This window comes from Vanacampus margaritifer, chromosome 13 (genome assembly GCF_051991255.1).
Source record: "Vanacampus margaritifer isolate UIUO_Vmar chromosome 13, RoL_Vmar_1.0, whole genome shotgun sequence".
Taxonomy (NCBI): Eukaryota; Metazoa; Chordata; class Actinopteri; order Syngnathiformes; family Syngnathidae; genus Vanacampus; species Vanacampus margaritifer.
The window spans coordinates 1,361,463-1,387,309 of NC_135444.1; the positions used below are offsets into that span (position 1 = coordinate 1,361,463).

Genomic DNA, 25,847 nt, shown 5'->3' on the forward strand with positions numbered 1-25,847 from the left:
TTGGACTCGGCCGTTACAAAATTTTACTGGAATAAAAAAAAAGCAATTGGTCTATCTACTCTTCAGAGAAGTAAATCCAAAGGAGGTCTAGAGGCACCAAATTTTATGCACTACTATATAGTGTTAGATATTATAACATTTTTAATACTTCATTTTATTTTATTAACCATTATTAACATTCCAATTCTTTATATTAACCTTGTCGAATTGTTTTGTGTCCTGTGCAGAGCAGATGGTATTGATTTCGGTATAATCTGACCTTAAACTGGGTCATACTATTTAGTCTAAACAAGTTCCTTCTCAGCGCTTTGTACACGCACATTTCGGTCTTGAAAACAAAATTTGCTTTGAAATAACACACACACACACACACACTCTTTACTTTCTTCATCAGTCACGGCCACCGTAAATTTGGTTCAACTTGTTTGTGAGATTTTGTTATGGGGAAAAATAGAACCTTCAACTATATAACATATTCAGTCCCGAACACACACCCAAATCTGACCTTGTTTACGCCACTGCTCACGGAAAAGTACCAGAGAGTATGTTTAGTCTATAAATGAAAAGGAGGAGGTCTTTTTAACTATAAGAAGCTATTGTACACGTAGAAGAGTGCATTTGACGCTCGGAAATCCCACGTTGTTTAAGTGATGATTAGAGGCAGTTATTTGTCCAGAGATTCTCTGATTGATTAAAAATCTTTTTTGCAAAGGTGTATTTTTCTTACATTAAATCTATCTTCATTTTTGGAACACGCAAAGAGGACAAAATTCTTTTATTCCTCTTCAATAGCTAACCAGCTACAATATATCATTCTATGGGCACAACCCAACAGAGATACTGTTGACATTTAACATTTTCCATTTATATTTTTACTGTTTATGAATTTACTTATAAGTATATAGATGCCATATAACTGTGTAGTTAAAGGAAGAACACTGTGATAATGTTGTTGTGAAATATATTGGAAATTTTTACTCCCTTCCAGTTCTTGAGATAAGAATGTGTATGGGAGTCAAGTTCTCATGAAGATAAGAATGTGTATGTTTTAAAGGGAGTCAAGTTCTCATGCCATTACTCATTATGTCGTAAAAACTGAAGGTCCAAGATCAAAACCTGTCTACATCATATTTCCGGGCTGGTAGGGGAGCTGGAGTAAACATGTCGGTATATCACATGTCTGCTTATTATAATTACTAACCCTTTGTCCAGCCTGAGAGTAGGAGGGAAAGCTTTTTCATGTATAAAAAGAGTGGGAGTTTGCTATTCGGTACACACTTGTGGCTGGACATTGCTTTCAGATGTGGGCTTACACTTGGGTCTTAAGAGCTCTTAATAAATCTTTGCAAGGAAAACTTCTTCATGAGATCTCAATGCAATTATTTTGAACACGCGAAGATTACACTTAATAAAGTAAATAAATAATACCTTCAAAATGGTGACCTCCGACGGCGACAAATTTGGACGTTTTTTGCGAATGCTGTGATGATCCTGGGCATTGAATTTCTAAAGGCGCCAAATATTAATAAGGTGAGTGGACAATTATCCACATAGAGAAATTCTGTTTGTTTAGAATCAATACAGCCGCATTACGTCTGTACCAAATTGTATTTGAGATCTGTGTGAACAAGTTAGTGGGTTTAAAGTCGTATTTGTTACGGAGGGACGCGAAAGTCCTCGATTTTGAAAATTACTACGACATTGAACTATGCATAAGAAGTGATGCCCGTGTTGATATAATTCCACGGAGGAGAAGGCTGTGTTTTTTTGTTTCTGATTTTGTTGAATTAAGCCGCCCGTGAAGATCCTGGATATATTTATTAAGTCGCGCAAACGATATTTAATTTCTGTTTTATTTTTCCTTTTTCTTTTTGTTTTTCTTTTTCTGAAGAAAAAAATATATAATAATAATTTTTTGGGGGGGAATTAATGAGAATAGTTTTGATCTGTTGTATTGTAGTATCATAAGTGAGACGTCACTGACTTTATAAATATTAAAACGACTAATTACTACATATTATGGACGAAAATTTTTGACCGTAACTAAGGATGGTTTGATTTACATACACTTCCGGCTAGTCGGAATTTGTTGCTAGACGGCCAAGTCAAGACTGCAACGATCATGATGCTTGACGCATTTCCACCACGGCGCCGGCGTAAGTTGAAAAGTCTTTTAAATGAATGAATGCGCACTAATTGTAATAGTGGTTGGTTTCCACCGCAACAACGCGCTGGAAAGCTCTGTAAATAATACGTCTATAATTTCTTCGAATGGAAGACAATTTAGACGACAATGTAAAGGTGGTATGATGAGCAACGTTGCTGAGAGGATTCTAAATCTAACCTCTTGGACTGGTTCAACAAATGAGACGTCACTGAATTGATTTGAGGAGTTTGTGTTGCGTATGAGTGACTGCTGGGCCCAGTTCGTGAGACAAGACTGTGAGATGTATTATGTGATTTGGAAGGAATGTTTTTTGTTATAAAATGACTAGGGTCAATTGTGTGATTATAATGGGAGTTTTTCTAGTTGGTATGTGTGTGTGTGCGTATGTGCCTGCAAAAGTTTGAAGAGTTGAGAGAATTGTTGAGTAATTGAATGAGACCTAGATAAGGAAGGTGGGGGCTATCCTGGTGGTTTGGGAGTTCACTTGGAGTGTAATTGTGAATGAGAAATGTGTGTGTCGATATTTTATTTGTTTTTCCTTTAATATCTTTAACTGTATGTTTGGTGTTGTTTTTGAGTTGATAGGACTGGTGCGATAATAGCGTTTGTTTTTCGTATTGGAATGTAGTAAAAAAATAGGTTTTGAATGTGATAATGCTAAGATTTTTATTATTTTTTTCTCTTCTCTCTTTTCCGCTCCCTCCCCTGTGTCTTAAATGGGGCTAGGGGGGCTTTGTGTGTGAGATAGGAGTTAGAGTGCAATGTGTCCTCATAATGGAAGTTTTTCTCTTTTCTAGATAAGAGAAGAATGATGAAAGAAAATAAAAATAAATAAAAAGGACAGGAGTATGTGTGTGTGATAAGTTTTTGTTTTTTATTTTTGTTTTATTTTCTTTATTTTTTTCTCTCCCATTTCCCCCCCTCTCTCCCCTTTGTCTCCGGTGGGGAGAGTTGTGGTTTCAGAGGAGACTTGTGATTTTTTTGTGTCAAGTAACACCTGGTTGTTATCTTTTGTGTGTGCGTAGCAGGGCTCATCAGATACTAATCTGTTGGTGCCAGTGGAATTCCTGATAAGCGGAAGGATATAGAGGTCTAGATGTTAACTACAGGCCACTCTCCATATTATTTTTTAAAATCAGGTCTGTTTTTTATAGTTGAATGAGTAATAAAACCAAATTTTAATATAGTTGAATGAGTAATAAAACCAAATTCTAATTGAAAAAGACTTTTCATTTTTGATTTTTTCCCCCTGCATCTCTCATGACTCATTTGTAGGTGTGAAAATGATTAAACCTTTGTTCTGTCTGAGTCCAATTTCAGAATTTGAAGTCGGCCATTTTGCATGCCAGTTCTGAGACTAGAGAACTTCCCCATGAGGGCGCTGACTGTGAGCTGTCACATTTTAAGCATAATTTGAGGTAACATGTAATGAAGAAGTCTATGGTAGACATATGCGTAAATATAGTAATACTACTTGCTATAGTGTAGTGAACACATTTAAATAAAACTACAAAATACATTTTTTGAGAAAATTATTATTATTTTTAATTACAACAAGCAGATAGTATTCTCTTGCTATGATCTCATCTCCCTCTGTCTGTTCCGAGTGTATTAATGTTTCAGGCGGGTTCAATCTTTGACGAGAGGTGTTGTTCTTGGGCGACTAATCAACGTGCTGGAATAACCTGGCTGTTGGGAATATGGACAAGCGTTCTCCTACTCTGCTTGGTGCACAGAAGGCAACTTTCGGGAGGGGAAGTGGCCAAACAGACTGCGATAAGGATGGTACACTATATCCGCTCGCCATATGACTGTTCAATGACTCTTATGCATTGTCTGAGCAAAATGTCCATCAACTCTTTGAGCAGACATCTCGAACTCTCATCACAGCCGTCTTGATGAAACTGTCAGGGGTCTCCAGTGAAAGCTAAGGCCTGCTTTGAACTTTGCCTGCATAGCTGCTGCCATGTGCTGGACAGGAAGGAATATGAACTCCAGTTGTTGACTCAAAGTTCTCGAGGCATCTGAGATTGGCTCCTTGAGTCATATTTTGGTCTGTTTGTATGCATTTGCACTCTGTACTGTGTCTGAGAAGGAGATGTGATCTATAGCAACGCAGTTTCGGAAATTGAGAACGGCTTATGTGAATTAGGGTAGGATAAAATTTATTTCAATCTTTATTATTATATTTTCCATTATTTGATGCTTGTTGAATTTGGTCTTCTTATTTTTTGCCCATTTCTTTTTTATAACTTTGGCTTGTGAATTTGGACTCAGATGTGGAACACTTATGGCGAATTTGCTGGTTAAATTTTTGATTTTTGATTAAGGTCGCAGCACTGTGATTTTTGGATTGGGTCATGATCTGCAAAGTTGCCTACTGTGTTTTACAAGCCCCACTACTCTGTAGAAGAGGTGAGGATAATTAGCATTCTAAGATTACTTTTTGGTTTATTTGAAATAGGTACTCTGATCTTTTATCTTACTTAACAGTTCTTTTTGTTGTTTTTTCCTCACTCTGTGTTGCCTGGACAGAATTCAAATTTGCACCTCAAGGGCTTTTGTTTTTATGAATTGTTGTTGCAAGCTAAGCAGGATCTGCTCCTGTAGTTTTGGTATTGGCCAAATTGCCCAAATTTGGTTTTTCTTATCAACAGGACACAAGGTGTCTGTTTTTTTCCCTTTTTGAAGCAGCAATTTGTAAGCGGCTGCAGTTTTCACATTCAGGTCTGAAATGATCAAAGTTGATCTTTATCAGATGAGGGAGTCAGTTACTGGTCTGTCTGTGTGTATCACAAAGAAAGTATGCACACAAACAGTTCATGTTGAATCAAATAAATGTAGGACTATAAGTTAGTCTGAATGTGATACTTCTACAGTATGTGAGTGAATGAATTCACAGGAGGAGAATTGAGGTGATCGGACTTTGACAATGGGAGGAAAGTAAGTGCTGGCAAAGACGGCATTGGTGAAAATAAGGTAAGTATATTCAATTTCAGAAACAATTGAAAAGTATAATTTCTAGAGCCCATGGAATTTGCCATTTAGGTGTGGAAGGAACATTGAGACACCTGGTTGACATTATTTTATGAGACACGTTGTTAAAATAAACTGCAGGACTGCAGTGTTTATTAAAGGTATAAGTGTATATATATATATATCTCTTCTCGGACTGTTCATGGCCCGGCCGGACGTGAGCGTTCTGGGTTAAGATGATGTTGTTTATTAAATGATTTACACTGCTATAATAAAAACCAGCGTCAAAAATACAGAAATTTGATGTACGACAAAATGCACATTTATGCTAAATCTACAACAGTAAATATCATGGTAAAACATTTAATTAATCATTACATACCATTACATGGGACTCATTTTAGGAAAATTTAAAATAATAATAAATGATTGTGAATATGTGTGGTTGAAGGTAACTAAGAGTAAATGGTGTGCTCTTAGATGCTTGGGACCGCTCAAGGTAAAAGAGCGTACATCCTGTGCGGTGCGCTTGTATCGGAGAGGAGATACTTGGCATCGTCTGTCATATTCTACCAGGCCCGCTGGGTCTGGCTCAACGCTGCCACCAAGGGCAACCATCTGCTGATCTACGCCCACACCAGTTGGAGCCATCTAACGGATCCCATCACACCCGTTTCCAGTGTCTACCTGACAAGCTGTCCAAGGAGGAGACCTGCATGCGGAGGAAGTTGCTCAAAGGAGATTCTTTCAAGTGCCTTTTCCCTGGGCATCATTTCACAATTGATTCGCCTGGAAAGCTGATCCAGTGTCAATCTGCTGCTCTGAAGGAGGAAATCACTCAATGCAGATTGAGTCACGTGCCCTTTTCATCAATTCACAACGATTGAGTCACACTCTGGGAAGATAATCCCGGTGACCAATCCTTGGATCTCTGGCAGTGAGCCAGGGTTCAGAAAGAGGCTGACAACGCCTCTTCCTCTAAAAAAAAAATAAAAATCAACCAATGCTCAACAAAGAACTTCTTCTCAAGATGGTTTCGAAGAAGAACTCTGCTACTAATTGCTGCATTGTGACGATTTTTCTCTTATTAATTGTTGTGCCATTCTAGTTTTTCATGAAGCCCCTTGACGCGAATTTGAATACAACACACCGTGATAAAAGGAATGTTGTTTCTCCCCGAATTCCTTAGATAATGTCCTGGGCGTATAATAACTCAATTGTCCTGACCGTTGCTCCTAACACAAACACATCTGTCAAACTCTCCATTAAATCTTTGAAGGTATTTAGTAGTGGCTGGCCAAGACCTCTATTGAGGGTAATTCCTGCTAAAATAGAGGATAAATGTGTAATGGAACTGATGAATATAACAGTCCCCAATGATAAATGCTCGCTATGGGATAAAGTGTATCCACTGGTTGATTGGCAAATTACTAAACCAATATTTTCTAATAAAGTGGCGGATGGTGATTTTTCATGTATTAAAATGTCAGGTACTGGGAAACAATTGGGGAAACTAAATCACACCACTCACTGCATTTCAGCAACAGATGTGGGTAATAAATTTCAGCCTCAATCCAGAGCGGACATATGGTGGTGTTTGTTCAATGTTCGCAGAACAATGTTGTACTTTTTTTCCTAATAATACTGCACAGGATGGAAGTTTAACCATTGCAATTGAGGGACTCCAAACACTTAATAAAAAATGAAAGAGCAGTCCGGTATCGATACGTCAATTTGGGATACCTGGATGGATGCTTTTGGTAGATATAAAACTTTGGTTTCATCAATTCTAATTTCTGTGTCTGTATTTGCAGCTTTTTTGACTACTTGTGGATGCTGCTATGTTCCGTGTATCAGATCTTTGTGCCAAAGACCACAGCTATTGAAAAACAAGATGTTCAAAACAAGTCGTCTTATATGATGGTAGAATCAGTAAATTCTAAAGCTATGACCGCGGTTACGACATCCGATGATGATCCCGCTGGAATTTTTCTCTAGACTGTTTAGGGATTAAATGTCTGGTTTTGAACTTATATTTGTTCAATTGAGGAACTGTTGACATTTAACATTTTCAATTTATATTTTTACTGTTTATGAATTTACTTATAAGTATATAGATGCCATATAACTGTGTAGTTAAAGGAAGAACACTGTGATAATGTTGTTGTGAAATATATTGGAAATTTTTACTCCCTTCCAGCTCTTGAGATAAGAATGTGTATGGGAGTCAAGTTCTCATGAAGATAAGAATGTGTATGTTTTAAAGGGAGTCAAGTTCTCATGCCATTACTCATTATGTCGTAAAAACTGAAGGTCCAAGATCAAAACCTGTCTACATCATATTTCCGGGCTGGTAGGGGAGCTGGAGTAAACATGTCGGTATATCACATGTCTGCTTATTATAATTACTAACCCTTTGTCCAGCCTGAGAGTGGGAGGGAAAGCTTTTTCATGTATAAAAAGAGTGGGTGTTTGCTATTCGGTACACACTTGTGGCTGGACATTGCTTTCAGATGTGGGCTTACACTTGTGTTTTAAGAGCTCTTAATAAATCTTTGCAAGGAAAACTTCTTCATGAGATCTCAATGCAATTATTTTGAACACGCAAAGATTACACTTAATAAAGTAAATAAATAATACCTTCAATACTAACTGTTGGCTGGAACTAGAACAGAAGGATTGTAATAACCTCAGACTTTTAGATTTATTCTTTATTACAACATCGATTAGGCGACACAATTGTTTTAAAAACCCAATGATTTCCGCCACCCTGACTGCAGGCTTTCTCCCCTATGGCATAACCCCGACTTTTAACTTAACAACCAATTGTTTTCTTTAGGTGTGTGGGAGCAGAAAGGAATTACACATCTTCACCATCTTTTCTCAGATAATATATTTATATCATATACACAGGGATGTGATTTGACCAAAGTGAAATTATCTGAAAATTTAGCCGGGGGTCTGGGGGCCGCATATCAACGTATTGAAACCTGAAAAGTGCAAACATGATCATTATTACGTTATAATATTTTCGAAAAAAAGGGGAAAACTGTCAAATTAATTTGAAAAGTTTACCACCTACCTCAAAATTCACGACTCTATCAGCAACTGGTACAGGTTGTTGGGGTGGATCACGTCTCTCTATTACTGCTTCCGATTGTGATGTCAATAAGGGATGGAGGCCGTAAAGTTTTGGAGTTTTCGTTTGGGCACCGAAACTTCCAGCGATGGAATAATTTGTTGTTCTTGACTGGAGTTCTTTCACGTGTTTTTTGCTCTTTGCGTGACTTTCAAGAGCTTTGACACCTCTCCCACCATAGTCAATGGTATCACGGCACCAAATGCAAAGCGCTTTCCCGGCACGATCGATCTTCCGAATAAAGTCACTGAACAAATTTGTCACAGTCTTCTTTCCAACATTTGTAGATATATCCTTCTCTAACCAGTCCCATCGAAACTTGTTTTTTACGATCTTGTCAATTTCCTTAACTCGCGGAGCATCTTTGCGTTCGATCATGGACATCTTTCTTTAAACACCCGGCAAAAACGTGTGAGAAATGAACAATGGCATACTCCTATGCCTTTATAACAAGCGCGTTTATTGGTCAACACGGAGACTTCAGCCAATCGCAAGATCCGTTTCACTTCAGCCAATCGCAAGATCCGTTTCATTTCAGTTACGGAAACACTAAAATGGAATGCTGTAGAGACGAAATCAGAAATTTTAAATTTTTATTTTTGGAGATAAAAAAAGCGGAATTCCGCGAATTAGCGAAAAAATCACATCCCTGTATAGATCCTTGCTCCAAAAATACAAAATAATAAACTGAATGTTTTTACATGATCTGCAAGTTAAAAGTATGATAAAGAAACAAATTCCAACACTTTGGGGTACGCTCCAACCACCTGTTTTAGCCAAAGATATTACCAAGCTCTCTTAGACAACAACAAAACAACTCTCAAAAATATATGTTACTTTTCGTATACTGAATATATTTACCCATCTCGAAATGGGAGACAGACTTGCCTATAGCTCTGGAATCTGACTTTTGGATTCAAGTTTGTGATAACGTATTTATAATGACAAAACACACTAATTTACAACTTATTCAATATAAAATGATTCATATGACATACATTACTCAATATATGATGAAGAGAATGTGACTCTCAGACTCCGACATTTGTCTCCAGTGTTTACAAAACACTACAGACACTTATTTTCATGCTTTATGGTTATGCACTCCATTTTGCACTGTTTGTTGTGACATTCAAACAGAATTTGTATAATGACATTTGCACATTCATTGATATATCAATGAAAATCTTGTAGCCAATTAAAACTTTATGAGGCCAATTGTTTAATATTTCTATATTTTTCTCTACTCTGCCTTTGGGATTAGGGATAATATACTAAATCAAATATGTTTTAATCCTTATGCCTTTTCTATATTTTATAAAGTTTTGTTTTTGTAATGGGTTCTATTGTCTGATCCAATATTCCTAGGAAACCCTTATGATGGTATATAATGATTAATCAAATATTTTACCATGATATTTACTGTTGTAGATTTAGCATGAATGTGCTCTTAGTCATTCATTAAAATAACCAGCAAATGTCTGTATTTTTGACGCTGGTTTTTATTATATCAGTGTAAACGATATAAATAAACAACATCATCACTCAGCCAATCACGGCCGGCCGGACACGTGAAGACTCTGAGGAGCGACTGTTTCTGAAATGGAACATATTTACCTTAATTCTGCCATAATTGTTGTCTTTGCCGAAACTTACTTTTCCTCCAAGTCAAAGTCCGATCACCTCAATTCTCCTCCTGTGAATTCATTCATTCTCACACCAGACTGTGAAATTATCACATTCAGACTCACTTATAGTTCTACATTTATTTAATTCAGCATGAACTGTTTGTGTGCATACCTTCCTTTGTGACGATACACACAGACAGACCAGTCACTACCCCCATCTGATAAAGATCAACTTTGATCTTTACAGACACGTATGTGAAAGCTGTAGCAGTGAACAGATGCTGCTTCAAAGAGGAAAGAAAAACAGACACCTTGTGTCCTATAGACAAGAAGTCTCAAATTGGGGCAATTTAGCCAACACCAAAAGCCAGAGGAGGACAGATCCGGCTGAGCTAGCTACAGAAAGTCATAAAAGACAAAAGCCTTTGAGGCAGGCGTTTGTGATGCAAATTAGAATCCTAGCCAAGACAACACAAAGTGAGGAAAAAAAATGCAAGCAGATGCAAATTTGAGACACTGCAGCGGAGGACTTTAGGGTCAGGAAGAGAAGAGAAATAGAGTTAAAACAACCCCATTAATCTATCGCAGGTTACAAATCTTCCAAATATCTGCCACCTCAACTAGTAAAAGATCAGAGGGAAAACAAGACAAAATTCCTACTTTAAACAAACCAAAAAGTATTCTTAAAATGCTAATTAACCCCACCTCTTCTACAGAGTAGTGGGGCTTGTAAACACAGCAGGGAACATTGCAGAGAGCATCCCCCGTGGGATCCAAAGATCACAGTGCTGTGAGCTTAATCAAAGAAAAATAATTTAACCAGCAAATTCGCCGTAGGTGTTCCACATCTATGAGTCCCAATCCAGAAGCTGGAATTTTAAAAAGAAAAATGAGCAAAATTTAGAAGACCAAATCCAACAAGCATCAAATAACGGAAAATAGAGTAAGTAAGATTGAAATAGATTTTACCAATATCCTATCACATATTCACATATGCCGTTTTCAATTTCCGAAACTGCGTTGCTATAGATCACATCTCCCGTTCTGACACAGTACAGAGTGCAAATGTACACAAACAGACCAAAATACGACCTGAGGGGCCAAACTCAGATGATCAGAGAGCTTTGACTCAACAATTGGAGTCAATATCCATTCCTGTCCAGCAGATGGCAGCAGCTGCGCAGGGCAAAGTTCAAAGCGGGCCTGGGCTTTCACTGGAGATCCCCTGACAGTTCATCAAGATGGCTGAGATGAGAGTTCGAGATGTCTGCTCAAAAGATAGACTGGACATTATGCTCAACCCAAAACAACGCATAATAGTCATTGAACAGTCACTGGGCGTGCGGATATACAGTGTACTTCCTAGATGCTGTCTGTGGCCACTTTACCCCCTTGAAAGTAGCCTTCGTGCAGCTTGCCGTCCACTCTTAACACCAAGCAGAGCAGGAGAACGCTGGCCTCACTCGGGGCCCAATAGCCAGGTTAATCCAGCACGTTGTTGGGTCACCCAAGAAAAACACCTCTGGCCAATGATTGAACCTGCTTGACACATTATACACTCGTAATAGACAGAGGGGGATGAGATCGTAGCAAGAGAGCACTATCTGCTTGTTGTATTTAATTTTTTTTATTTTTATTTATTTTGTAGGTTTTTTAATTTGTTCACTACACTATAGCAAGTAGTATTACTATATTTACGCATATGTCTACCATAGACTTCTTCTTCATTACATGTTACCTCAAATTATGCCTAAAATGTGACAACTACTAGTCAGCGCCCACATGGGGAGTTCCCTCAAGTCTCAGGACTGCCCTTCAAAATGGCCGACAACAAATTCTGGAATGAAGCTCAGAGAGAGAGAACAAAGGTTAAATCATTTTCACACCTACGACTGAGTTATCAGAGAGGCAGGGGGAAAAAAAAGAAAAAAAAAAGAAAATTCTTTATAAAAAAAACAAACAAACAATTATTACTCCACATTCAACTATAAAAAGCAGACCTAATCATATAAAATAATATGAATGCCTCCTGTAGCTAACATCTAAACCTCCATATCCGTCCGCTCATCAGGAATCCAACTGGCACCAACAGATTAGCATCAGAAGAGCCCCCTGCTATGCACACACACAAAAAATTGCAACCAGGTGTTGCTTGACACAAAAAAATTACAAGTCTCCTTCTTAAAACAGCAGCTCTCACACCCCCACAAGCCTGTAAAACAAGAGTAGGGAGAAGGGCTTTAAAAATTCTCACAGACAAAAGAGGAATTCTCCCCCACAACAAAATATGTAGAACGAGTTCTACAACATCCCAATCTCACACCCTTTATATTTGAGGACAAAGGAATGGGAGAGAGAGGAATTTTTTTTTACTTTTCACCCTTTTTTTCATCGAAACCTGCTTTTTCCACTATACTTCTGCAAATGCCATTCATATACATCCTATCTTATCTCCCTCATTTTTGGAGACACAAAAATACCTGTCTCCAACAAACTCTGTCCTCCGTTCAATTCTTCTCCATTTCTATAACAAAGAACACCATCAACAGACCTCCTCAAACACACAGTTAAAAGCAGTGAGGAGAAAAAAACACAAAAACTGCCCTTTTACTTCAACACTCTCCCAGGACATGCAATCCACCTTTTTCATTGTCAGGGTCACTCAAACATTCACAACTACCTGCAGGCACACAAACAGGACAAATCCCCCCAAAAAACACACAATTCACACATGCTCCACATATATCTCACACAGTCTAGCAAACTAAGTCACCTACTAACTGGGCCCAGCACTCACTCATACGCAACACAAACCCCTCAAATTAATTCAGTGACATCTCACTTGTTGAACCAATTCAATAGGTTATATCCCACACAGCAACGTTGCTCATCACTCCTCCAAAAAATAAAAGAAACAATAAATATATGATCATCTAATGATTCCTTCGCAGCGGGGAAGTTGTGTCCAACTTCACATCAACTTAACAATTGCCTCAGAAATGCACGGACTTACGATCTCTAAGATTCCTCACAGAACGAGACTGCCATGTGTTTTCCGTAATTTAATAAAACCGCATGCTTCAAACTGTATCTCTCATTTCTCGTCTTAGTTGCGCACAATCCACCGTAACATTACGTTCTTAACTTCAACCTAGGTAGCCGCGCCACAGACTCGTCACGCACATTTTAGAAGACAAACAAATAAAACCACGTGGCGCCGAAACTCCGCCACGGAACAAACAAACAAATGCGTACACTAAACAAAAACAATACCCGTTCACTCAGATCTCACGTACAACGTAGCTAAATTTAGCTGACGAAACCCGTCGCAGAGTCCACGACAAACAGAATTCATCTTACAACAAGGATAATTTGTCATCTTACTCACATTAACTCGGCGCCATGGATGCTGTTCGTCGGGACCCCGCAACCAGCCACGTCGAACGGCAGATCTCGAACGTCGGCGTCACCAATTGAAGGCTGTGGAATTCTTACCATTTGCGTGTTCATGGCGTTGATTAATGAAACATACAATGAGATCAGTGAATTCAGGCATTTTCTTGTAGATTTATTCAAGAATTCGTGGACAGTGAGAATATGCAGCCACCCGCTCCATATCGTCTCTCAAACTGTGTCGTTTCCCGCTCCGCCTGTGGATAATATTCTTTGTCCTACCAAAGTTCCTCCCAGAGTCACATGACTACGCCCCCATTTGTCACAATGATGTCTCAATACAGTTGGCCAACCATGCTCCTCCTCTCTCTTTGTCCCAAGATGGAAAAACACAGGTATAAGATAAGAGTTGCCGTTCAGAGCTACAAGCAGACTGAATGGAGCCTTAGTATAAACAAAGGGTCTAATTAACACATTCGCCTTCCCCCATCTCATGCTAATAGAAATGTAATGTGAAAGAGAATTGTCACACAAAACTATACTGAGTAAATCAAAGCAATTTTGTCCAATTCTAAATAGTTATAACTAAATCAAAACAGTTGTAATTAAATTGAAACAGAATATTTCCTTCACCCCCAAACTGATTTTTGTGTCTTGAAGACAATGAATATTTTAAGACATCTTAAGTCATATTTCCATGCAGATCTTAAGATGTCTTGAGACATGGTATCATGACAGAAGCAGCACATGTTATGACTCCCAAACAGATTTTTGTGTCTTGAAGATGTTTAATGTCTTTAAGACGTCTTAAGACATATTTCCTTTGTCTTCAGACATGCATCTCTTAAGTTGGCTTGAAACATGCAGGTATCATGAGAGAGCAGCACATGGGATGCCCCCAAAGAGATGTTTGTGTTTGGAAGATATTGAATGTCTTAAGACAGCTTAAGACATATTTCAATTGATTTAAGACATGCACATCTTCAGGTGTCTTGAAACATGATATGGATGACTCAAAGAAATGGTCAAGCTATCTTGTTTCAATGGCAGTATTATGATGATAATGATCTATTGCTATTTTGCTGTAAAACATTATATAATGTTATTGGAGTGTCAAATAAATATTAAATGATCTCCCCACAATATTTAACTTACACTATTTACTTCTACAGGTGGACGTCGGACGACATCTGATGATCATCAGACGCATCAAGGAGGCAGCGTTTTTTTCTTTTGTTTTTCATGCTGTTCGACAATCCAGACGGCAACTATACGGCGAATGGAAAGGTGAGTAAAATAATTATTTATTTTTACTTTATATCTGTTTCAAATACCCCGGGATAACAAAGTGCAAGGTACAGTTGCCATCACTGTTGCGGCAGTGTCGTGTGTGGAAAAAAGTTTGTCAAAGCACCACTGTGGCTGTTCGCTAACTAGGTACAGTATGCTAGTTCAGTGTAAAAGTGAGTATTTCTATCGCTTTACCGTGGGCTACAAACTAACAAATTTTAATTCTTGTGGTTACGTACATGGTTTTCTAGTCGAGGCATCAGCGAGAGAATAAAAAAGTTTGTCTCCCATCCACCCCTTCTGGCTAATAGCTAGCTAACAAATGTATGTTTCGGGTGTTGTATTATCTCACGTTGTGCTTGTGCGCGTGTGTGAGGGAGCAAGCAGGTTCAGTAAGATGTTGTGTAGTACTGTTGAGTGTTCAGGGCAATTGTCCAACTTGTTGGTGCCCACAAATTAGCAGTGCTGCTTACATTGCATAAATCTGGTCAACTTGGATGACTAACTTGTGCCAGTAGGCTGAACTGATGTGATTATTTTTGGGTGTTGTGTTATACATGTTATTCTAAAGTTACAGTGAAGTATGAAGATAGCAGTACTAGTAAATATTTCTCAATACAGTTATGACAAAAGCCAGTATTATGAATTGTTGTTGACAAAGTGATTCATTCTTTTTTTCTTGTGTTCTGCTGCACACATATTTTATAGGTTGAAGTTAGAGTGGAGATTAAAGAATCAGTATAAGAGTAAGTATTTGGTATGTGTTCTTTTTTTTTTTTTTAAGTAAAGCCAATACACGTAACTGTTGTTGAGTGATTGTTTTTTATGTTACAGTGAAGTGTGGAGAGTGTGAGCAATATTCAGAAGAAAAAATCGTCTGAAGTGATGTTGACAGCACGTGATTGTTGTTTCTTATATGCAATATATGTGTATTATTTTGTACTGTTTATTTTGAGCTATTTTGTGTAATATTTTATATTTTTGCAGTTGATAATATTGTATTAGTTTCTTATGTGTTCTCTCTAATGTTTTTTGTCTAAAATATTTATTTTTGACTAATTTGTATTTTCTGCACATTTTTTTGAATAATTATTTGTTGCTTTTTTATATTTACAAATATCTAATATTTGTAAAATTTTTGCAACATATCTAGCTAATATTTTTGACAAAACACACATGAAACAGTTTTGCCTTGGCTCTTGTTAGATATATTATATTCCCAGTTCCCTTAATCAGTTAAATTTAACATTTTATTACTTTTGTCAGTTAATCCCATGTCTCACTCAGCAACTCAGGCTTGCGAGGGTGCAAGCACGTAGCGAGAGTTTGTTTTCGTCAGGTTTCATTCAAGACTGCAAAACGTTGCAAAGGCGTTCGGCAGACCTTCCGAAACCATTTTTATGCTCAGTTTTTCTTGTCGCCATCAAATTTTGAACATGTTAAAAATTTATTTGCGACTAGAAAAACGGTTTGCAAGCATAAAAATGGGTGATAAGGTTCTGGCAAACACTCATGGCAATGTTTTGCAGTCTTGAAAGAGACCCGACAAAATGTCATCACTCGCTATGCGTGCACCCTCGCAAGCCTTCGCTGCTCAGTGAGACAGTCTTAACTGACAAAAATACCGGTAATAAAATGTTAAATATAAAGAAGAACAGTAAAATAGTGATACCGTAAAAGACATCTTCAAAGTTTGAAGACATCTTCAGATGTGTGAAGACATCTTCAGACGTGTGAAGACATTTTGAGACGTCTCAAGTTATCTTGAGACGTCTCAAGACATTTATATTTCCAAGACATCTTAAGGCATCTTAAGACTCGAGTCTATAGACATCTTGATTTATCAAGACGTCTCAATACATGTCTATAGACATAACTTAAGATGTCTTGAGAGACAGTTATGGCTGAGTATGTGTTCACTCACTTTGCTTACCGCTGTTCTTCTTTTCCATCGCTGGTGGCCTGTGATCTTGTCGATCGGGGCTGCGGGTGTCCTGCGCCCGCCTTGGCTGCGGGTGTCCTCCGCCCGCCTTGGCTGCGATGGCGTTGTGTATTTTCTCGTTAGTTAGGTTGTTTGTTTATTCACACACAATAATAAAAAAATACAAATATGGTAGTAAAATACAAATATGGTAGTAAATCTTAGTAGTAGTAGTGTGAAGGTGAGGTAGAAACCCATTACGGGCTTATCAAGGAGCTCACCTAAGAAAAATAAACTATTATTTCAAAACCCAAAATATACTTTTCAGTGGGGTGGTCAAACCCCTTCTGCCTTTGAGGTGATGTTGCCCTCTGCAGAGGTGGCGGTTGCCTGCTGCACCCCTCCAGTTGCCCCCCCCCATGCTAACACTGATGCTGATGATGCCGTTTCCATTGAGGCCTCTAGAATGTTGTTTTGGGACTTAGAGATAGTGGGTGCTGCGGCACCTTTGGAAAGGTGCTCTGTATTCTTCCCCGCCTTCACCTTCTGATCTTTGTTCGGCTGGAGTAGACTTGGTGTGGGCTGTAATGCTTAGCGCTTTCTGGCGCTTAAAGTTGGATGCATTTGTCTTTTCTCAGCCTCCTGATGAGTTTGGTCATCAGCTCCTTTTTGGATCCCGAAATCTCGTCTTTTTTTGACAGACCTTCATTCCTGCTGGCACCATTCAAGTGCTCATTCTCGGCTCCCATGTGGTGTCTTACACCTATCGGTTTGGACCGCACACCTAATGTGGAGACTGTTGTGGCGTCCCTCATCGTCCCCCCCTGGGGAAGCCCTTAGACAGTCTGTGAAGTGTCCTTGAGGGGTCTCAACCGTTACCTCATGCTAACTACGTCAGACGTGTTGCAAACAATAACCCAAGGGGAATGTTTCACTTTAATCGATCTGAAGGACGCTTACTTCCACGTCCCTATTGCTCCTCAGCACAGGAGGTTTCTCCGCTTTGCCAACAAAGGTCGTCACTGGCAATTCCGGGTGCTCCCGTTCGAGCTGTCACTCTCTCCCAGGGTGTTCACACCCCTGCAGTTGGGCAGCATGAAGGTGCTCCCTTACCTGGACGACTGGCTCGTCTACGCACCATCACGACCAATGACCAAGACTTGGCCTCAAGGTCAACCTGGAGAAGTCCTCTCTCGTTCCCTCCTAGCGGACGTTGTACATCGGGATGTCGTTGGACACCACGTCCATGACTGCTCAACCGTCCTCTCAGAGAAAGGACGATGTTCTGCATCTCATCTCCCTCTTCTGTGCCAACAGGATGCTGCCTTACGTCTTCTTTCTGCGGCTGATTGTTCTGCTGTCATTGCGGCCATTGCAACAGTGGCTGATCAGTTTCTGTCTTGACCCACTGCTGGACCATCAATGACGTCTCAGAGTGTCCGGTCGCTTCATGTTTGCACTTGCACCCTGAGGACGCAGATCTTTTCTTTTAGCAGGTGTCCCACTGGGTGTGGTGCCAGCACGCTGGGAAGTTGTCACTCTCCTCCTCCTGTGGTGCACAGCCACTCCACCAGGAATGATTCTACCTTTTGGGCCGTTCTGAAAGGCATGCCCTTGTAGGACGTCTGTGCGGCTGCTTCCTGGTCGTTGCCTTGCACGTTCTCCAGATTCCATAGTTTGGATGTCACCACTCCTCATCCACTGGATGGGGTTCTCTGTCCTTCGGAGCCCCCTCTGTGAGGTACATTCTCCAGGGTCCTTTTCCCGCCATCGTGTCAGCGACAGCCAATCGGTGTCGAGACCAAATCCATCACACAGCAGACAAAACACAGGAAGCGGTTGCAATATTGTGTGCAGAACGTGTAGCATAGCAATGGAGGATAGCTTGATCGTCGTGGTTTGCGGGCACCCGGAGCTGTACGACACGGTGAGCTACGTGTACTGGGACCGGGCCAAAAAGGAGTTTGCTTGGAGGAAGGTAAGCATGGAGTTTGGCTTATCTGGTGAGTTGGTTTGTTTATTTGTCGAAGTGTGAAGCAAGCTAGCAATGCTACAATAAAGTTAGCACCACCAACCGAAGCGGAAATCCCTCCTCTTCCTCCGTTGTGGCATGGCGCGAAACAAATCATATTGGAGAAGCTCGCGAACAAACACGCGTAAGACCAGTGTAGCATCGCAATATTTTCGGTTTGGTGTAGCATAATGCTCGCAATATACTAACAGTAATAACCAGAAGACTGCGTATCTCAGTTGAACCATTTACTGAATGCCAGAAAAAACAAGTACACAGCTGTGGAGCCCTCTTCTCTTAATTTGTCCAAGAAGGTCTAATCTCAAATTCTATCACAAATATTAAAATACTTTGGTGGGTGATTGGCAATCCAGAACACCAATAATCATGTATGACTTATATAGGCATTTTTTTTCCAATTGTAATTATTGTTTAGCCACTATTTGAAATAAGAATTGTAGTAAATTGCTTAAAAGGGTACTCTAAATGTACAAAACATAAACGCTGCTTAATGACACAAAAATGCTAGGAATTGTCACCAAAATTCACATGCACATCACTACTCATGTAAATTTAAATATGAAAACTATTGCCATAGTATTTTGGATTTTATGGACATTAAGACTTTTTGTCACCATACAGCGTGCTCATGAGTTTACACACCTCAAGGGTATGTAAACTTTCATGCACAACTATGGGCAATGCTACCCATCCCTCATTTAAGCATTGGAACTGGAGGGCCACAGTCAAAATTTTAAAGTTGTTAGAAAAAATGCTAGTCTGCTTTCTGATTACTGTCGAGGCAACTTGAGCAAGGCAATGCCCCCCAACACAAATGTACAACAATGTGTAAGTTAGATTTCCCCTGAGGGATTAAAATGAGTACATGGAAATTGTATTTGAATTAAGATAAATTATTCACCTTCTCCTGTGCACTGAACTGTCTGTGTAAACACAGTCAATACTATCATTACGTCAGTACATTCACTTCCCAATAAAAAGATTCTCCATGCAAAACTTAACGACTACACAAGCACTTTCCTTTGCCATATATGAAAGAGTTAAGGAATGTTGTTCATTGTCATGTGACATTAGTAGGCTTGACAGAAATTCTGTTCTTCTGAAATGCCTCTTCACCACCCACTAACCCTACCCCATTGTCCACATCTTGCCTGCAGATGTGGCGAAACCTCAAACACTTCAAAGTGGCTCCTCTCAGACCAACAGTGTACGCTGACGCCAACTGTAAATGTCCTGGACCCAGTGCATGGAAAATATTAAACACCCTTAAATCACAATAAACAGCCAGGATGAATTGAGCAAGCAGAAGGACAGACAGAGAAACAGTAAAACATGCATAATAACTCATTTTTCTTTTCTGAGAAAAACAATTAAGAGACCTATATAGGTGCAGTCAGTCAGAGTGTGATCAAGGCTACTATTGCTAATAAACAAATCTGCTGCACTGCATTAGACGTTTACCGGGATGAGACACAAAAACATCTCAGTGACTCAAACGGTGCTCAAATGCAGTAAAATGTGGGAAAATGTTCAATGATTATGTTTAGGGAAATTGTCTTTAGGCCTTGGTGAAGATAATAATGTAATTGGTCTGGGCCCCTAAAGAGCTACATCACACACACACACACACACATGCACACAATGAACTATTTTTTTCTTTTTTCAAAGAGCTCAGTATTGTTCATTCAATTTGACATCATCATTGCTCTCCTTTTTTAAAAAAAATAAATAAATAAAAAACGTTTTTTTTCTCTTTTTTTGTTGTTGTAATTTTTTAAATATATATACATATATATATATATATATATATATATATATATATATATATATATATATATATATTTTGTATGTGGGTGAGTATGTGTATGTGCGTGTGTGTGTGCGTGCGTGTGTGTATTCATCAGTTCACCTAAAGCCCATTAAAAAAAATCCCATACTAATAATATAATATAATAATAAATTGCCAAATGCAGAAACATCAATGTAAGTTATCACGATATAGTGGCTCTCGCTAACAGACAGAATTAAGTAACCAGAATAAGGTTAAAAAATTCTATATACGTAGACCATGTTTCTATAAATTTTGATACTTGGTTTTTATTTGAGGCAGATATTTTTTACATTAAAATGTGATTCATGAGGAGGTTAGACCATTGGTCGATATTCAGAGTTTGTTTATTTTTCCAGTTAACAAGAATTGTTTTTTTTAGCGATAGTAAGGGCTACAAGTGTAGATTGAAATTGTTTATGTGGTAAGTCAGTTGTTGTTAGGTCACCTTGCAAACACAAGTTTGGAGATAAAGGTATCCTACAGTCCAAAATAGCGGAAAGTTTTTCTAAGACTTTAGTCCAGAAATACATAACCGGAGTACATAACCATAAAGCATGAACATAAGTGTCCGTAGTGTTTTGTAAACATTGGAGACAAATGTCGGAGTCTGAGAGTCCCATTTTCTTCATCATATATTGAGTAATGTATGTTCTATGAATAATTTTATATTGGATAAGTTGTAAATTTGTGTGTTTTGTCATTTTAAATGCGTTTTCACAAACTTGAATCCAAAAGTCAGATTCCGGTGCTATAGACAAGTCTGTCTCCCATTTCGAGATGGGTAAAGACATTTTATCAGTATATAAAAGTAACTTATATATTTTTGAAAGTTTTTTTGTTGTTGTCGGAGAAAGCTTGTTAATATCTTTAGCTAAAACAGCCGGTTGGAGCGTACCCCGAAGTGTTGGAATTTTTTTCTTTATCATATTTTTAACTTGTAGATAATGTAAAAAAAATCAGTTTTTTATATTGTATTTTTGGAGCAAGGATGTATATGATATAAACATATTATCTGAGAAGAGATGGTGGAGATGTGTAATTCCTTTCTGCTCCCACACTCCTAAATAAAGCCGTTGGTTGTTAAGTTGAAAGTCGGGGTTATGCCATAGGGGAGAAAGCCCACAGGGCTCCACTTGGGCTTTTGTCAATTCTAGTGCCTTCCACCAGGCAGTCAGGGTGGCGGAAATCATTGGGTTTTTAAAACAATTATGTCGCTTAATCGATGTTGTAATAAAGAGTAAATCTCGAAGTCTGAGATTATTACAATCCTTCTGTTCTAGTTCCAGCCAACAGTTAGTGTCTCTGTTGGGTTGTGCCCATAGAACAATATATTGTAGCTGGTTAGCTATATAGTAGTACATAAAATTTGGTGCCTCTAGACCACCTTTGGATTTACTTTTCTGAAGAGTAGATAGACTAATCTTTGCTTTTTTTTTATTCCAGTAAAATTTTGTAATGGCTGAGTCCAACAACTGGAACCATTTAGCCGTAGGTTTAAATGGAATCATTGAGAAAAAATTGTTTATTTTGGGTAAAACTTTCATTTTAATGGTGGCTATTCGTCCTATTAGAGAAATAGGAAGATTATTCCAGCGCTCCAAGTCACTATAAATGTTATCCAGAAGTGGAGAAAAGTTTAAATGAATTAAATCAGTTAATTTAGGTGAGAATTTTATGCCTAAGTATTTTTAAATTACCTATAGGAAATGAGTAGTGTGGGTCCTGGCTTGCAGGGTTCCATGAATTTTCTGTAATAGGTAGAAGTGTTGATTTTGTCCAGTTAATAGAATAATCTGATAACTGTGAGAATTTAGTTATTAAGTTAAATACTTCCCCTAACAAAGTAGCCGGCTTTTCTAAATAAAGTAAGATGTCACACAATGAACATTGACTCTGGCTTTTCTTTTGTAAATGAAGTCATCATTTTTGTTATGATAACATTTGAAATCGCTTTACAGCACAGACAGGGAAATATGGCTCAACACTTTAACATCATGATTTCATGGTCTGTTTTACACAATTACGTAGACGTATAATATTTATTTAAATTAATGTGTACTGATGGGTGTTTTGCGCGTTTGGGTTTAAATAAATCTTATAACAGATGTACTGACCGAGTTGTGTATTGGTGTATTTTCAAAAGAAATATATGGCCAGTTGCACCCAAGTAAAAGCTTTGGATGCGATCTTTATTTTTACGTAATTGAGTGAATAGTGGTCTTATTTATTTTACATGAAGATTAAAACTACTGTACACAACTAAAATTTTAGCAAAATGAAAATTTAAAACAGTATCTAATTGGGTATAAAAAACATCCCAGAGAGCAAATGTGGTATCATGCAAACATGATACAAGTATTGGATGTCTGGCTGAAGCGCTGGAGGGCCGTTTCTCATTCTTTGACCTCCTGAAGTGAAACTACAATTCCTTTGATCCAAATATCGATACTATCAATACCAAGTCAGTATCGATATTTGATCGATACTGGCACTATAATATCGATCTAGCAGTTTAGTTTCAGTTTGGCATTTTAATGCACTGCTGCGGTTTGGTCAAACAGATAACGTGATCTCATCTTTGTAGTAGATTGCATGAACACATCCAGTAATTAACTTAAAATATATATTTTTTTAGTATGTTGTTCTATTTCGTCCCTCCCGACCGCCAGGTGGCGGTGCTGAAACAGCACGGAAATCCCCCACGCACATGCGTCCCATAAGAAAGAATTCATAAAAGGACATTTCCAGGGTTCCGGCTGAACATGATCCTCATGTATAAAAGAGGATTGCAACCGGAATCCAGTCTCTTTGACCTTCTCGCGTGGTTCACTCACGGTGTTTACCGCTGTTCTTTGCAGCCGTAGCTTGTGGCCTGTGATCTTTTTTACTGAGGCAGCGGGGTCCTCCCCCCCTTCCCCCCTCGGTGTATTTTTAGCTTTTGGAATACATATACGGACGCTGGAGCGCCTCTTCCACCTTTCCATGTTATACCTCTTCGTTAAGTGCAGCATCATGTTCGTGAGTATGTTGGGTGTAAGGTGTACGGTTGCTTTGCCTTGTTTTGAATACAACTAGCTAGTGATGGTACAGTTATTTTGTATGATGATGTATGGTATGGTGATTGGCGGCTGCTATGGACCTTCTTGTCTGAAGAGGGACATGCTCCTGTGAACACAATGATGTTGCGTCTCACCAGGACGCAGCGACTTCCTAGGGGTGGTCATCGTCGGTACAATTCTAGTGTTTATCCTCGGCTTCCGGCGGACGGCTGTGCCCTGGCAAACATGTCGTTTCTTAATCCTATTGGATTGGACCTTGTGCCTAATGTGGAGTATTCGGTGGCTTCTCTCATCATCTCCCCTGAGGAAACCCTTAGAGAGGCTGTCAGATGCCCTTGCCCTCAGTGGCGCTTGATCGACGAACTGGTCACTAAGTTGTACAACGCGGCGGCAGTGGTAGCACGCTTGGCCAACGCCTAGGTGCATCTTCTACTTGCTCTCTCCGCTGCTTTGAGAGACAACAAAGTGGTTGAGGCTGCGTCGTACTTTAACATGCCGCTGAGGGACTTATCTCTCCTTTCAAGGGAGAATGGCCGTAGTATGTCTTTTCTCGTCCAGGCGCGGCGTTTGGTCTGGTTGGCTTAATCTCCCTTGCGAGAACCCTCCCTGAAGGAACTTCGTCACCTCCCTGTGGTTCCAGATCAAGTTTTCGGTTGGAGCGTACAGTGCGTGCTAATGACGCGAGGCGTAAATTTGCTAGCCTTGCCAGACCCTATGCAAACTCTGGGGGAGCTGGTCTCCCGGCCACCACTCTGTCACATGCTGTGGAGACTTTTCGGCCTACGGAGGGATATGGACCTCGTTTCTCGTGAGGCTCGTCCCTCTAGCCGAGGGCCTCATTGTCAGCTCCGAGCTACGCGCACCACGCCTTGTCCCTCCCAGACCCCTAAATCCGGGAGGGCCAGGGATTGAGCCCGAGGGGCCAGCAGTCGGTTACTTTTCCTGTCGCCACCTCAACTACTGGGCTGCCCTCGCTTCAGACCCATGGGTGCTTTCAACCTTGTCTCATGGGTACAGGATTCAGTTCTGACGCCGGCCCCCTCCCTTCCACCGGGTCAGAGAAACTGTCATCAGCGACCCGGAAATGGCACTAGTTCTAGATCAAGAGCTAGCAACCCTCCTCGACAAGTCTGCTATCCAAGCAGTGGATCCCTTGGCTCATCCAAGGGGATTCTATTCCCCCTACTTCCTCATTCCAAAAAGAACAGGCGGATTACGCCCTATCCTGGATCTAAGAGGTCTCAACCATTACCTCAGGGTGTTGCCCTTTCGCATGCTGACTACGTCGGCTGTGTTGAGGACGATCGCCCCAGCGGAATGGTTCACATCGATCTGAAGGACACTTACTTCCACGTCCCTATTGCTCCTCAGCACAGGAAGTTTCTCCGCTTGGCCTACAGGGGTCGCCACTAACAATTACTCCCATTCGGGCTGTCACTCTCTCCCAGAGTGTTTACACGTGTAGTAAAGGCGGCCCTTGCACCCCTGCAGTCGAGTGGCATGAAGGTGCTCCCTTACTTGTAGGACTGGCTAATATGTCCAAGGATCAGGCACTCTGAGACACGTCTACGCTTACTCTGCTTCCAGCTCGACCCATTGCTGGACCGTCGGAGGCGTCTCCGAGTCTCCAGTCGGTTCATGGGTGTTCTCGCACCTTGGGGTCACCGGTCTGTTCTATCAGCGGGAGTCCCACTGGGTGTAGCCTGAGCGGATGGGGTGCAGTTTCGCAAACACAGGAATGCTCAAGGCCGGTGGTCTGCAGGGGACAGGTAGCGGCAGATCAATGTGCTGGAGCTGCGGGCTGTGCATCTGGCCCTCATTCATTTTCTGCCCTGCATGGCAGGGCACCATGTCCTCGTACAATTGGACAACACCTCCGCTCTGTATCACATGGATCATCAGGGCGGGACGAGATCCGCCCAGTTACTATGAGCCTCACGGAGTCTTGCCAGCCTGCGGGCCATATTTCTCCCGGGCATTGTCAACCAGTAAGCGGATTCCTTCTTCCGCCATCGTCCACCTCAGGAGTATTGGCGTCTCCACCCGGAGGTGGTAAGCGCCATTTGGAGTCGCCTCGGGAAAGCGACGGTAGATCTTTTTGCCTCCAAGGAGTCCATTCACTTTTCCCTTTGGTTTTCCCAGAGGGCGCAGAGCAGCCTGCTCGGCAAGGATGCTCTGGCGCATCCCTGGCCAGGGGGCCTGCTATACTATATACTATATACTATACTTCCCCAACTCTCTCCCTTATTTATCAGAGGGTCCTTCTGGAGGGTCACACGTTGTTGCTGGTGGCCCCTCTTTGGCCAGCCCAGACTTGGTTCCCTCTCCTCCGCAGTCGCTGCTCCTCTGAACCGTGGATCCTGTCCAGTCGATCTACTGTCCCAACAGAGTGGTCGGATTTGACATCCCGA

The 25,847-nt window shown here is 40.1% G+C and overlaps 2 protein-coding genes across 2 annotated transcripts in view; both read left to right on the plus strand.

Moving 5' to 3' along the window:
* The window catches only part of gorab (golgin, rab6-interacting), a 292,517-nt gene that overhangs the window by 185,367 nt on the left and 81,303 nt on the right, over window positions 1–25,847 (plus strand). The gene's annotated exons all lie outside the window — the stretch shown is intronic.
* On the plus strand, window positions 18,388–25,786 carry LOC144062764 (uncharacterized). The gene is given in 5 exon segments (XM_077584457.1): window positions 18,388–18,517; window positions 23,574–23,606; window positions 24,264–24,758; window positions 24,761–25,707; window positions 25,772–25,786. Coding segments are annotated over 5 exon segments (1,620 nt in total).